Source organism: Anguilla rostrata, chromosome 17 (genome assembly GCF_018555375.3).
Source record: "Anguilla rostrata isolate EN2019 chromosome 17, ASM1855537v3, whole genome shotgun sequence".
In the NCBI taxonomy this organism is placed as follows: Eukaryota; Metazoa; Chordata; class Actinopteri; order Anguilliformes; family Anguillidae; genus Anguilla; species Anguilla rostrata.
The window spans coordinates 9,665,268-9,678,985 of NC_057949.1; the positions used below are offsets into that span (position 1 = coordinate 9,665,268).

At 40.4% G+C, this 13,718-nt stretch overlaps 1 protein-coding gene and 1 long non-coding RNA gene across 2 annotated transcripts; both read left to right on the forward strand.

Annotated features, from left to right (window-relative positions):
- The first annotated feature begins 6,850 nt into the window (after positions 1-6,850).
- Positions 6,851-13,393, forward strand: hapstr1a (HUWE1 associated protein modifying stress responses a). Its single transcript, XM_064314766.1, has 4 exons — positions 6,851-7,267; positions 8,804-8,884; positions 10,379-10,654; positions 12,175-13,393. The coding sequence occupies exons 1-4, from the start codon at positions 7,072-7,074 to the stop codon at positions 12,414-12,416; spliced, it is 795 nt and encodes a 264-aa protein (XP_064170836.1). The 5' UTR covers positions 6,851-7,071; the 3' UTR covers positions 12,417-13,393.
- Positions 10,661-11,656, forward strand: LOC135243162 (uncharacterized). Its single transcript, XR_010326572.1, has 2 exons — positions 10,661-10,855; positions 11,294-11,656. It is a non-coding gene; the product is annotated as an uncharacterized LOC135243162 (long non-coding RNA).
- Positions 13,394-13,718: the final 325 nt, after the last annotated feature.

Here is a 13,718-nt window from a genome sequence, read left to right on the forward strand (position 1 = left end):
AAATGTCACATCCGCATGAAGATCTAAACACTGGCGCACACACAGCAGAGTCAGTCAGGAATTGGCACGCGTTTTTTTGACCCCTCGGTTTCAATGTGTCATTATATGTTGCTAACTGCATTTTGTATTTATTTATACGCGCTGTTTTTGTAGTATTTCCAGGTATTAATTTATAATGAGACAGAAATGGAAACATTAGGTAGGCCTGATGTTTTATTAAGCTTCCCCACCAAAATTACTCTGTAAAACGCTAAAAGGCACAGACATATATTCATTTACTGTCAAGCATTGAGCTACAAGTGTAAATCAATCAGACAGGTTCTAACGGTGGGCCGTGTGAAAATCATGTCATAATGATTCTCGTTCCTTATAATAAAAACAACGTCCCTAAAAACTTTAAAACATTAAAAGCACGCTAAAGCATGAAAATGTTAGTGTTCACATGTTCTTAACCACATTGTAAACTCATCTAATATTATCCCTGTGTTTCGTCTTCATGTTTTTTATGGTTTCCTGTTCTTCTGTCCTGATGTAATGCAACACATAACTAATCAAAAACATAAATCAAACAGAGGTCATAATGCATGAATTTACCATGAGGTTAAGAACATATCTAGAATGTGTGAAAGCTAAAGCTGCCAGTATCTGACATGCCTTACCTGAAAATTTCACACAATATTCCCCATACATTTTATATCTCATAAGATTTAAACTTATGTATTGGGTATGATTGTTATATAGCTCAGTAGGCAATGAGGACTGTTCACTGCCCCCTGGGATCCAAGAAGGTGGATCTGTCTTCTTACTCCTGTCAGCCAGTGTCCCTATTACCTGCCTCTCCAGGACAGCGGGGACAGCACATAATGGCCAAATGAGCAGAATTCGCTGATGCTGGAGCATTTGACATAACAAAGGTTTTTTGGAGAAAAAAAAGAAAAGAAAAAAGAAGCCTGGAACACATCTCGCTCAGATTGCTAAGGTTTATATAGTACCAAAACACACACTCAAGAAATGTCATGCACAATTTATGAATTGACAGTATATCAGGCTCATCCCACCGCCAGATAGGACAATCCTTGGTCCTATTTAACACATATCAAGCATGTGAAAAATGACGTAACAATCCGCACCTAAGCCTTACTCTTACTTTTGATATTTTATTTTTGAATATGGCTCTATTGAGCTGCATGAAAATCTGGGCTTGTTCAACAAAAACAAACATCATTTTTGTGGGCATAGAGTATGGTTAATTGATCATTGTCACTGGAGGTCATTTTTACACAGGTTTTTTGTCAGGATACACTGCTGTTCCCTGAATTGAAAGATACTGACTGTTCAGCTGGTCTAATATATTTTTCATACATTGAAGCATTGGGCAAATTTTGTTCTGGGGAAAAAGGGAACATGTTCCTTATATCTCTGAAAAATCTAATAAAAAATGATACTCTGTCAGTCTTCTTTGAGCTGGGGTGCATAAAGGTAGAATGATACAGACCATTTTTGAAAAGGGGTTGATTGAAGATGAAGTCCTCAGCTTGACAAGTGTTCCAAGCACTGAACTCCATTTCTTGTTACCTCTGATATATTCTGTGATGCTCTCTTTTTAACATACTCATGGTATCTTTATGAGTTACTTTTTAATTGCTAATAATGAAAACTCTGGGACTGTCAATGGAGGTTGACGATCCCATGACTGACATGATTGACAGCTTCTAGCCCAATAAGTGAACCAGAAATTCTTAATGGGTAGAATACCAGTTCACTTATAGAGTATTACGCTAACACTCAGAGATACCTTATGAAACTGATGTCCGTGGGATTGGATATCTGGCCTTTAATCATACAGGTGGTGAAGCTGCTAGTTCATTAGTGTAGTTTCCATGTTTAATTTGAAAGTATTAATTATCTGGTGCTCACAAGAGCTTCCAAGATGAGAAAGAAAACTGTTTTCTGGGTATGTTCACACATCTTTTAAATCCATTATTAGCCATGTCCTCCTGATGAAGCGAACAGACAAGACCTTAGCTACCCTAAATTTGCTAGCACCTTCTCTAGTGGCTAATTTCCAGGGAAATGTGTTTAAAAAACTCATATTACGTTTTTAAAGAGGAAATTATTTTGTGCCCACATCAGATAAGGATGAATGGAATCTCTGCTTCTACTTCTACTTAAGCAGGGTTTCTGGATTGATCTATTATGAAGTGTCAATCTAATCATAATGGCAGGTTTAATGGATGGGAATGGAACGGCTCATGTTCTGAAGGATTAGAACATAACTTCCTCACACCAGAAACCAGTTATTTTTTATTTTCTTTCTCATTATATCTGTTGGCACAATTGTACTGGGGTCAGACTAAGGTTAAATTTGTAGCATGAGATGATCAATAAACTACAGTTCAGAATCTTTCAAAATCTTTCAGATTTGTATTTTACATAGCGACTAATTCACTCTAAATTGCCTGCACTTCTTGTGAATATAATTTATTTTCCTAATGTGGGGTGTTTTCAATTCTAATATATTTCCAAACCTAAAAAGATGAAATATAAATTGAAAAATATTTTTATCTTTCCTCCCCATTCCTCTCCTATTCGGAATGACTATTCTGGAATTTTTAGGAATGTTTTCCTCTTCAGGTTGTCTTCCAGGATTCATTGCTCTCTATGATTATGGATGGCAGTAAGGCATTTTTTTAATGATATAATTATGACAGTATTATTCTTCTTTGGAAGTAAAAGTCCCATCAGTTCAAAGCAATATTTAAAATTAATATTCTATTCTTTTTTATTATTCGAAGCCACTGGCTTGTATTCTCAGGTTAATGTCAAGAGTTAACATCAGTGGGTGATAAAAAATAATACAAACTTTCCCTCCAACATATTAGCGCACATTTTTTCAGTTTTATTTACTTAATTTAACATTGGTAAATTCAACACAAAAGCATATGATCTATACTGTCATTTGACTATATATTCGGTGAAATAGCACCATCTATCTAACAGCTTTAAATCCCCCATTAAGTTGAAGTCAGCCTGTGGACGCAGGTTTTCCTTGGAAATCTTAAAGCAAACTTCATTTTAATTGAATCAAAAAGATACTTTTTTTTTGTGGCTCTGTAAGGATGATAAAAATTTAGCCCAACCCAACATCACATCTGCTTGTTCTGAGATTGCCTTGTGAGAGTGCAAACACAAACCACTGAATCATAATCCAGTTCATTATTATTAACAGACTACCAATAGTACACAACCAAACATTCATTTTCATATCTATTATCCCCATAACTTAACTGTGTAAGTGAAAGTGAAAGTGAAAATGGTCACCCATCAGCTCCTACTGGTTTACTGGTTTTCCCCAGTTTATTAAATTTAGGGATTTAGCAGACACTTTATGGAGCAACCTACCCAGATTCCTTCTTTAAAACACGTAGCTGAATATTTCCTGAAGCAATTCAGGTTAAGTAGTGTACTCATAGATACAGTAGCAGCAGTCCACCTTAGAACTGAACCAACAGAGGTATAATCCTAAACATTAAACTATACTGTCACCCTGTTCCCTTATGTTGAACCTATAATTAAATTGTCTTATTCGTGTCTTGAACACCTTATCTAGGGCAACATGCTACATTCTACCTGGACACTTGGATATTAATTCAGGTGAGATTATGTGTTGAGAGTTGAGTTGAGAGTGTTGCACAAACCCATGGTTCAAACTTTCAGCCTTATAGAGTCAAGCACATACTTGTAACCACTACAGTATTCAATATGCTGCACTATACTATGTTCTAAAATTTTGCAGCGGCTGCCCCTCATTCTACCAATTTCTATATATAAGATTTTTCAAAATATTTCCATTTAGATTGGTGAATAATGTTTGTAATCTCTCCTCAACCGTTATAATCTTTGCCTTGGACATTTCCTCTATTTTATTCCTTTTTAAATTTTGTTCTGTTTTTTTATATGCCTTTGCCCCTACAATACAATCCTTCATTTCCCTCATTCCATCTCTGATCTCCTATTTTGTTACATGGCCTGTGCTGCAGCCCATTGTAATTGGATCAAATCCTGCTTATGTGCCAGGGCCCTGAGATATGGGTCTATTCAGGGATGTCTCCTGATTGCAGCTTTTCAGCTTCCTATTCTGTCCTCCATTATTAACTTTTCAGAATTTATCACCTGGTGCATGTGCAGTTTTATTCCACATTGATTTTAGTTTCCATGATTTTGTGTCATTTCACTCACTGTTTTGTTGTCCCATGCCATTAGAATGAAATATGATTATATAAATGGATGTTTGGATGGTATTTCAAATTCATACCTTTTAGGTACAACCTAGATAATGATAATATAAAGAGCTTATTTAATGATTGCTACAGAGCACAACAAAATAGGACGTGCTGGCTTACCTTGTTTTTTACAGCTAATATTGCATGTCAGTTTCAGCTCATACAATGGTGCAGTTCCAGGGCATTCTATCAGTATTAGTTGGGGATTCTTCCCCTTTGCCAAAACATTGGCTAAATGTATTTCTGTCAGCTAAACCCCCAAGTGTATTATTTATTACTTGGGGTCTATGCCATGTTCATGCTTTTCTCAGTGTTTCAATAATACATGAAGTTAAATAGTAATAGTAAATACAGTGAGCTGAGCTCCATAAAGTTGGGACAAAGATGGCTTCTTTCTCGATTTGAGTCTGTAGTCCACAATTTTTTATTTGTAATCACACAATTCACATGTGGTTAAAGTGCAGATTCAGTCCGGGGGAATGCACACACATCCGGAATATTCCAACAGGTGCAGGATTTAAAAAAATAGTAAGAAGACAGAGTATATCCGCACACTGTTTTTTCTGCTCCCAAAGTGATTTAATGGTACAACATTTCGACCTCAAAGGTCTTCCTCAGGTACATCAACCAGAACATGTGACTGGGTGGAGCTATATATAGACCAGGATGTGGGCAGGTCCATAATAGGGCCACAGTCAAAAGAGAATAAATGTCAGCTGAACCATTAAAAAGTGATGTTGACATTCTAATTAGAAATCATAACATTCATAATACTGCAATAGGAACACCATCTGAAACCATAATACATAAGTACATACTACAGAGATGAATATTCATTCATCCTATATAAATTTTATCAAAAAGTATGTACTCGATAGGTGCATGTAGAGTGGATTGCACATCAAATATTGTCACTAAGTGCTGCTGAAAGAATATATTGTAAGTTTTGGACTACCCTCTTCAATTCCAACCACAAATATTCAGTCATGTTCAAGTCTGGCGACTGAGATGGCCATTGTAATAAAATAATTATGTGGTCAATTAGCCATTTCTTGGTTGATTTTGCAGTATGCTTGATCATTGTCTTGATTCGTTTTGGCCAAATTTGGCCTTCCTGAGCAGAATGAACAATGTTTTTGGCCAAAATGTCTTGGTACCTTATACAGTTCATGATCCATGGGCTTTAACAAGAACTTCAGAACCAGTAGATGTGAAACAGCCTCATTACATCAAAGATCCATCACTGTATTTCATCACACGTATGGCGTTCTGTTCAACATGAGCTTCCTTATTCTGATGCTAAACCCACCACAGGGAATTTTTGTCCCGTTTATTCTGAAAGATGCCTTTCCCCATGGTGATGATGAATGACACAGATTTTACATGGGTGTTACCTCATTTTTATACCAGAGTGAAAGTGGAAGCCATGGGAGACCAAAATACAGTCCCCTATGTTTGAGGTGGACTGGCATGTTAATGCAAGGTTATTTTTGTTGGATTTTATTTCAAAGAACAAGTAGGGATTTGAATAATGGTGACAGATATATTTTTGGAAAAATGATTACATGTATATAAAAGAATGTAATTTTCACACTTTTTTGAGAATATGTTATAGGTTGTTAACTGTATATTTTATTTTATCCAGCATTTTTTTACTCATCTATATCAAGGGTATGACTAATTTACCAGCTGACTGAAGTACACTGCTTGAGTAAAGGATACCAGTGGCCGGGTTTTGAACAAGACAAAAATAAAAGGCTTCCAGTCTGAGGACCAAAACATGCACATGGACGTTCAGGAAAAGCTGTGCATTTCAGCTGCAATGCATGCTTTCAAATCAGAGCTGCAAGAGAGGCAAGGGGCCTTAAGCTTTCCAACATTTCAAACAGCTAGACGAATTAAATTGTTTGTGCAAGCCATAGTGCTCAACCTGTCTTGGCTTGGAAACACCAAACACCTGTCCAGGCTACCCACCGAGGGGTGCCATTTGTAACTTTAATGTTATGGGGCAGGAGTTCTCTGGCTGGCATTTGTAACTATGAACTGCTTTATGATTAAGGCCACAGTCTTAATGAACGAAGAATTATAGCTATGTTTACATTTTGGATGGTCTGGCTATATTGCTGGAAATTATAAATTGCCGGTTGATCTATCTACAAACAATGCCAATAAATACGACAACAAAGTAATTAAAAACCCCTTGTTATATGTCGTCAAATCGCAACAGGAAGGCCAGTGTGAGACAAAACGCGACAATCATCACTTGCACCATCCGCATCTTGTGCAACGGCATTTGACCTAGTCTATTCTGAATGTGCTTATAAACTCGTTTCGGGGCATGTAGACGGCAACGTCAGTACTTCACAGATGTCAGCCAAACAAAAGTTAAGACAGTGGGGAGCCTGCGCTGTGGTGACTGTCCCATCAAGCATCTCTGTCTAACTTGCTACATGGGGTTCCTTTGTGGTGGTTGTTGACGGATGTTTATTTTGACCAATGACATGTCGACATGAAATTCAAAACCCGCACCCGACGAGTGGATCTAGCCAATCACTAATCGACTGGAATACCAGCACGGTAATCTGCCTTCAATATATTTTCAGGTCAGTGGCGTAATAGGTTCAGTTTGTTTGGGAACAGAGAGAAGACTTAACTGTTCGTTTTCTTTACGTGAAAATAACAGCTATACCATTGATGAATACGTGACGAAAATTCCTACCACCTACCGAGGTTATATTCCCCTCTACAATAAATAGCACTTTGTCATAAACCAAAAGACACTAGTGTCATGGAGGATAAGAAGGAGGAGGGGGAAGCGGAGATCCAGGAACACGGCCCCGAACATTGGTTCTCGAAATGGGAGCGGCAGTGTTTAGCCGAGGCCGAGCAGGAGGAACCCAGCGAAGAAGAGGCCGACCAGAGCCAACAGAAACTGTGGCATCTATTCCAGAATTCTGCCACCGCTGTCGCACAGCTCTACAAAGGTCCGAGTAACTTCTCTAGACCGCTAGCTGGTAGCCTAGACGTCAGAGTCGATATATACTTAACATTAGTTATCTAACCAACTGGCTAGCTAATTGACCAATATCGCCGTCACTATGTAGCTGTGTTGGCTAACATATTTAGCGCTGTCTAGTTTTCCTAATCATATGTACATTCGAGCCTAGGCTATCTAGCTGTAAAACACCAGCCGTCACCAACTGGTCAGTCAAGTGAAACACAACTAGCCAACAGTGTAGCTAGATCTAGTCTAACAAAACGACCGTCGTTGGTTACAAAGCTAACATTTGTTATCTAGCTTCATGATTTGGGTAACGTTAGCTAGTGATCTAGCTAGCTAGTTAGCTAAACAAAATGGCGATTGATATAGGAATTATACCACATTGTCTCAAGCATTTAATGAGATTTAACAAATATTGTTTAGTGTAGCCACGTAGGTAGACGTATGGCCCGTTGAAACCGTTCCCGGTGCTGACTGTTTGTCTAATGGTTGGCCATGCTAAATCTGATAGCTAGCTAGCTACCTGAGCACGCCAAGTAGCACTAGCTAGCTAATGTCAGCTAGCGCTAGCTAGATATGAAAATGACAGTTTCCAAGATGCCTAGCGGTGTAGCTTGCTAACTCGCTAAGCTATGCAAACTGGACAAAATGGCGAAGTGCAGGGAGGAGGTCCCTGGGTAAAAACAACTGACAATTTGCTGGAAACTACTGATTTGAAAACAATTCGACTCCATACCATTCTTTGACAGTTTCTTCGCCTTATGACATTTTAATGTGGTAATGCGAAGGTATTACAAATCATACAATTCATTAAAACATATTTTAATTCCTTTGCAAAACAAAATGGCGAGGGGAATTTATCGGAATACTGTTATATTGTAGCTATTACTTAGCTAAATAGGATATAAGTATTGCCTATTATTCTGACTAGGTACACACCACAAGTTATTGTGCTTAAATTGATAAAATGTACCTGTCTCCCGAACAGTTATCACTTATAACGTAGTAAATACACAATGATGTGGCGTCAGTTGGGTAACGTTAGCTATATAGCTGTTACGCTAACTTAATGCAGCTAGCAAGCAAGCCATCAGTTTAATGTTGCAGTGTTTTGTTTTAGCTTGATAGCCAGCTAGTGCTAACGTAGCTAGCCCTACTGTAAACAAAATGGCGTGTGGTTGTTTTGCTAACTAGATTTCAGTAGCTACCTAGCTAAGGTACGCGAGTTGTACAAGGGGACACTAAGTTGCCCGTTTGGTGGCAAAGTTTTTAGAAGGGCTACAGCACAATAACACTAGTGTTAAGTATTATATAACTAAATAACTGTGGACTGCTTAGCCTAGTGTAAGCTTTGGCATTGTGCTAATGTTGGGTAGGTAACTGGTATTGTAAGGCTATTTGACGTTAGTCATGTAAAATGGCGAAGTCATATGACTGTTTCTATAGCTAACTGTTTTTCGAATTTTTTTCAACTTTCCTCTAACTTCGACAACTTTTACCATCCACCCATTCTCTTTAGACCGAGTTTGCCAGCAGCAGGGACTGTCACTTTGGGTACCTTTTCAAAATGCTGCAACAGCTGTCACCAATCTCTATAAAGGTAAAAAAGACTCATTCTCTCTGGGGTCGTTGTTCTTGCTTTGTTGGTCGAAATGTAAGCTATTACATAATTTCTAACGTAAATAGTATAATTGTGTGAGATTGTATTTGTAGCTTTGAACATTAGATGACGCTATTTTTGGCCTGTTTGCATCAGATTTCAAGACCAAGTTGAAAGCATTTTGTTTCAGAGGCTGTTGCCCCCCCCGTCATGCCTGTCATTTTAGCCGTCCAAGGAGTTGAGTAATACCACAGATATGAGGTGTAAACTTAGAATTGCATACGTTTCAGCCCAGATTCAAATAAAGAGCCTTTCTTTTGGGTCCACTTGATTTGCTGTTGCAAACCATGTGCAGTGTTGAGTGTTCAGGAAATGGGTAGAATTCCACATAAGCAGGAAGGCAGTCTCGTAAAACAGCTTTGTGAAGCGTACTAGCTGCAATAATTCTGAACACAGAAATGAATTTTTAAGAGCTTTGCTGAGAATGGGGAATGTGCTGGGATTCTTTTTGCAGCCCGTATCTCTCATTGCTTGGTATGAAGGCTTTAAGTTCTCTAACCATAGTGCAACAACTGCTCAGCAGTCTCTGCTGTGGCATATAATCTTTCTTGGTAATCGTGTCTGGCTTGTTTTGACATCTTCCACAAAAGTATCTGAAATATTTTCAAGCCAGTACAGGGGAGCAGCAGCACAGTGGCTCCTGTTTAAACCAAGGGCCAGTGCGCAGTACATAAACACCCTTTGCGTGAGTAACGACTCCTGTGAAAGTTATCGCACATGCTGTCGGAAAGCAGGGATTGCCTCGTCTGTGGAGATTAAATTGTGCTCATTTGCTGTACATTTACAGCACCACTGTGAATGAGTTTGCCCTGCCTTTGAAATGGCTCACCTCAATCTGACGCCCCTTGAACTGAATTATGAATAGACATTGCAGAGATTTTTGGAATGCTGCGCTGTTATTTTGGGACACAAAAAAATAATTGCTCTGCTTGTGCACTGTTCTGTCATATGACATGTGTTTGTGGTGTACAAAGTGTACAGCATGAATGCATAATGAGCAATTGGGGCTTGCTACCTGGGAGTCCAGTGACTTCTGCTGAATTTTGTGGCACAGTCTCTGCATGAGGACAGCTCCTTTTTGGGGAGATTGCAGACTCGGACTGCTGGATTACCACGTGGCTTTGGGTGTACCTGAAACGCAAATTCTGCTTGCTAGTTTGCTTTCTGTTAAAACCATGTATATTAACTATATTCACATTTCCAGGTTTGCCAGGAGCACGTGTGAATGTTCGATTGGGAGATGATTAATTGCAGACCTGGCTAGCTTGATTTGACTGTTGTAGTATGCATATGCACATGTTTAAATGGCCACCTTGCGTAGAGGGTCTGTTTTCAAGGACTGGTTGTTTTTTTTTGGGGTTGGGGGTGTGGCAGGAATGTCTTGGGTTACCTAGGCTCTGCTGGCTGATTTTAGTTTCTCTCCCTGCTCAACAGAAAGTGTGGAAGCCCACCAGAGGAGCTACGACCTAGGAATTCAGATCGGCTACCAGCGCCGCAACAAGGACGTTCTGGCGTGGGTTAAAAAGCGCAGGAGAACCATCCGCAGGGAGGACTTGATCAGTTTCCTTTGCGGGAAGGCCCCCCCGCCACGGACTTCTAAAGCCCCGCCCAAACTGACTGTCATGTCTCCCAACCGGGCGCCTTCCACAGAAAGCAGCTCCTCCGTGGAGACAGACCTGCAGCCCTTCAGAGAAGCCATAGCGCTGCACGGTACGGGCCTTTCCCCTGTGTAAATATCAGATGCCGGTGGGGAACGTGGGATCCTGTGGGGTTTTGCAATTAGGGTCAACAGCGTTGGACCTTTAGGATCAACATGGAGGTGTAGAACTGTAGGGCTGATTCCTGCGTGTTTGATTCTGTCTGTGTATGTAGGTGTGGGTGTTGTCAATGGAAATGCGCTGACACGGCTTGGTAAGCTTTAACATGAAATAAGAGTTTTCTTTATGTACAGCGGCTAATGTTCATAAAGGGCAGGTTTTGAATGCGTCTTGAAAAGGGAAATGCTAGTGGTTCATACCAGCTGAAAGGAGGCCATGGTTCAGCCACTAAGGCTGTGAATAGTGCAGTCCTTTGGGCTGTTGAAACGGAGTGAAGAGTAGTTTCTTCTGCAAATACTTGATTTGAGGATTCAGTGTGAAAACTGGAAGGGTTTTGTATCAGCGGATTGTGTTGTCAGGCTGAGTGAGGAGGCATGATTCTCTTTGTGTCTTCTGCTGTTTATATTGCATTGCATTGTGTCTTCTGCTGTTTTATATTGCATATTGGCATTAAGATGAATGTCAGAATGAAACTTGCAAAACAACAAAGGGGAAATTGGGTTTCATTGCTGTGGGTCTTCCTAATGTGCAGCTGAAGCTGAGAGGGACATTCAGATGTTTCGGAGAAGGATCTTTAACGGGACCTCTGGTACTTCCTGGAATGGGTGGAGCTGTCAGTGATGGTGGGCCAGAGATGTTGGTTTCAGAAGGGAACATCAGGGTTTCAGGGTTCAGTTCTCTCCTACAGTGGTTTCAAACACCTGTTTTATTTTTTAAAAAGGATGCAAGTTCTCCCATTCAGTTCTTCTCTAAAAAATGGGTTGAGTGTCATCAGTACAAAGGCCTCCATTAATGTGGGTTTTGAGCATAGAAGTCTGACTAGAATGCAGTTGAATGCCTATGAAGCAAAATGGTAAAAACTCACATTGAAATGCAACATTAAAAAAAATTTAAATATATATATATGTTGTGCAAATGCAATGCATTTAATATTTATCACACAAATTTCAATTAAATGTGAACATGAAATGCTTCACTGAAATGGTTATGGGAAAAAGTGGTAAAGTATTTAATTGTGTTCCTGATATTGCACATTTGACTGATGGGAGATTTTGGGCCCTAATGCAGTCTGCCTGGCTCCTTATATAATTTGATCACGTGTCAAACCTGGACTGTGCTGGAGTTTGATCGCAAAAGAAAGCAAGAAAACAAAGGAATGTACTGCAATGTGTTGCAATACAACACAAGTTGTAATGCTTAACAGTGTGGATCATATGCAAATCATTGCAGCTTTCAGAAATGGCTCTATTTTTTAACGCTGTGATTGCTGTGAAATATTGCTACAAAATTGCTCTTTTCCCAAAATTCCTCATTTACAGCACGTGGCAGTGCAGTCTGTTCCTGTGAGGCTGAGCCTCCCCCCTGTCGGTGACATCACCGAAGAGTAACCGTGCGCCCTGTTGCGTTTTTCAGGCCTGAGCGGAGCGATGGCGAGCATCAGCGTGCGGTCGGGCGCCCCCGGCTCCCCCACCCACGTGAGCGGCAGCTCCAACCCGGGCCGGCGGAGAAACGGCCTGCACGACGTGGACTTGAACACTTTCATCTCGGAGGAGATGGCCCTGCACCTGGACAACGGCAGCACGCGCAAGCGGGCGTCGGTCCAGTGCGACGTCATCACGGACTCGCCCACCCATAAACGCAACCGAATGATCTGAACCGGAGAGACGACTCCCCCCCCCACTGCGCCTGGCACCGCCCCCGACCCCCCCGCCACCCCCCACCCCCCCCGTCCCCGTCAACGCAATGTGCTGCTTAAAATAGAAACGCCACGTGTTCCTCAGCCCTTCCTTCTGCGCCCCACCGCCCCTGAAAACCAAACGGGGAAGGGGTGTCTCAAAGCGGAGGGAGAAGTTGAGCTCCATCGATTCGCCCACGATATTAGATGCCTCTGGCTAATAATGGCTGTTACCTGTCCATCTCGGAGGATGTCCGTTAGTACAGAGTGAGATCCATCACAGGTGAACATTTCCCAGTCCTGAGGCTGAAGTTGCCACCATCCAGTGTAATGGATGGGTACAGTATCTGACAGGACTTCTTTTTTGGTTTCTGTGTCCTGATCCTTGGTTTCTGCTCAGAGTGTATGCTTCACCAGTGTTCATCACAACGTGCTCCTCTCTGCAGTCTCACCTTCAGGCCACGTTTTTCTTTTGCAGCACATTTACTTATTAAAAGTATAGGTCCACCTCCATCCAAATGGTAGTGTGCAAAAAATAAATAAATTTAAATAATTGTGAATTAATATTGGAGTTTTCCCAAATTTAATATTTTGTCTCGTTTGATGCAGCTGGTAATCGTGTGACATAGCGAGCGAGACTCTGATGGTCATGCACTTAATACCTAGTACATCCAGTACAATTATTATTTTTTGGATTCACTTTATAGTGTTCCAGAATAACACAAATTTCTCCTCCATGCAATTTCATAGAATTCCTTTTTTTTGTCAGTAGTTAAGAATATCTAATGTATATACTTAACATTTAGGTGCTGGTATGATACATGTGGTACATATTGTAAAAAAAAAAAAAGAAGAAAAAAAAACAAAAACAAGGAAAAAAAAAAAAGTACAAACAAACCATTGAATGGTTATTAATGTGTAATAATGATTCTTGCATTAAAGAAACCAAGCTTTTAACATTGGTTGTCTTCCGGTCTCCTTTTGAACTCTGGCATCGGTGTTCTCTGGGGTTGCAGTAGTAGCACTGGAGTGGTGCTGACTCACCACATGGTGTTTAATACAAGGTTATGGCCGACTGGGACGCGACCACCTGCTGGTGCCAAACTGGATCAAGGCAGCTCCGTTTCTTTAACGGAGAGTTCAGTTCTGACCTGGCACCGGTTCCTGAGCACGTCCGTGTCTTAACCTTGTTTTAGTGGCACTCTCTGTAAACTAATTGTAAAGCAAGTTTCACTAAATTATTTATGAAGAATTGATCTAAACCGCTTTGTGCTGATCGAAG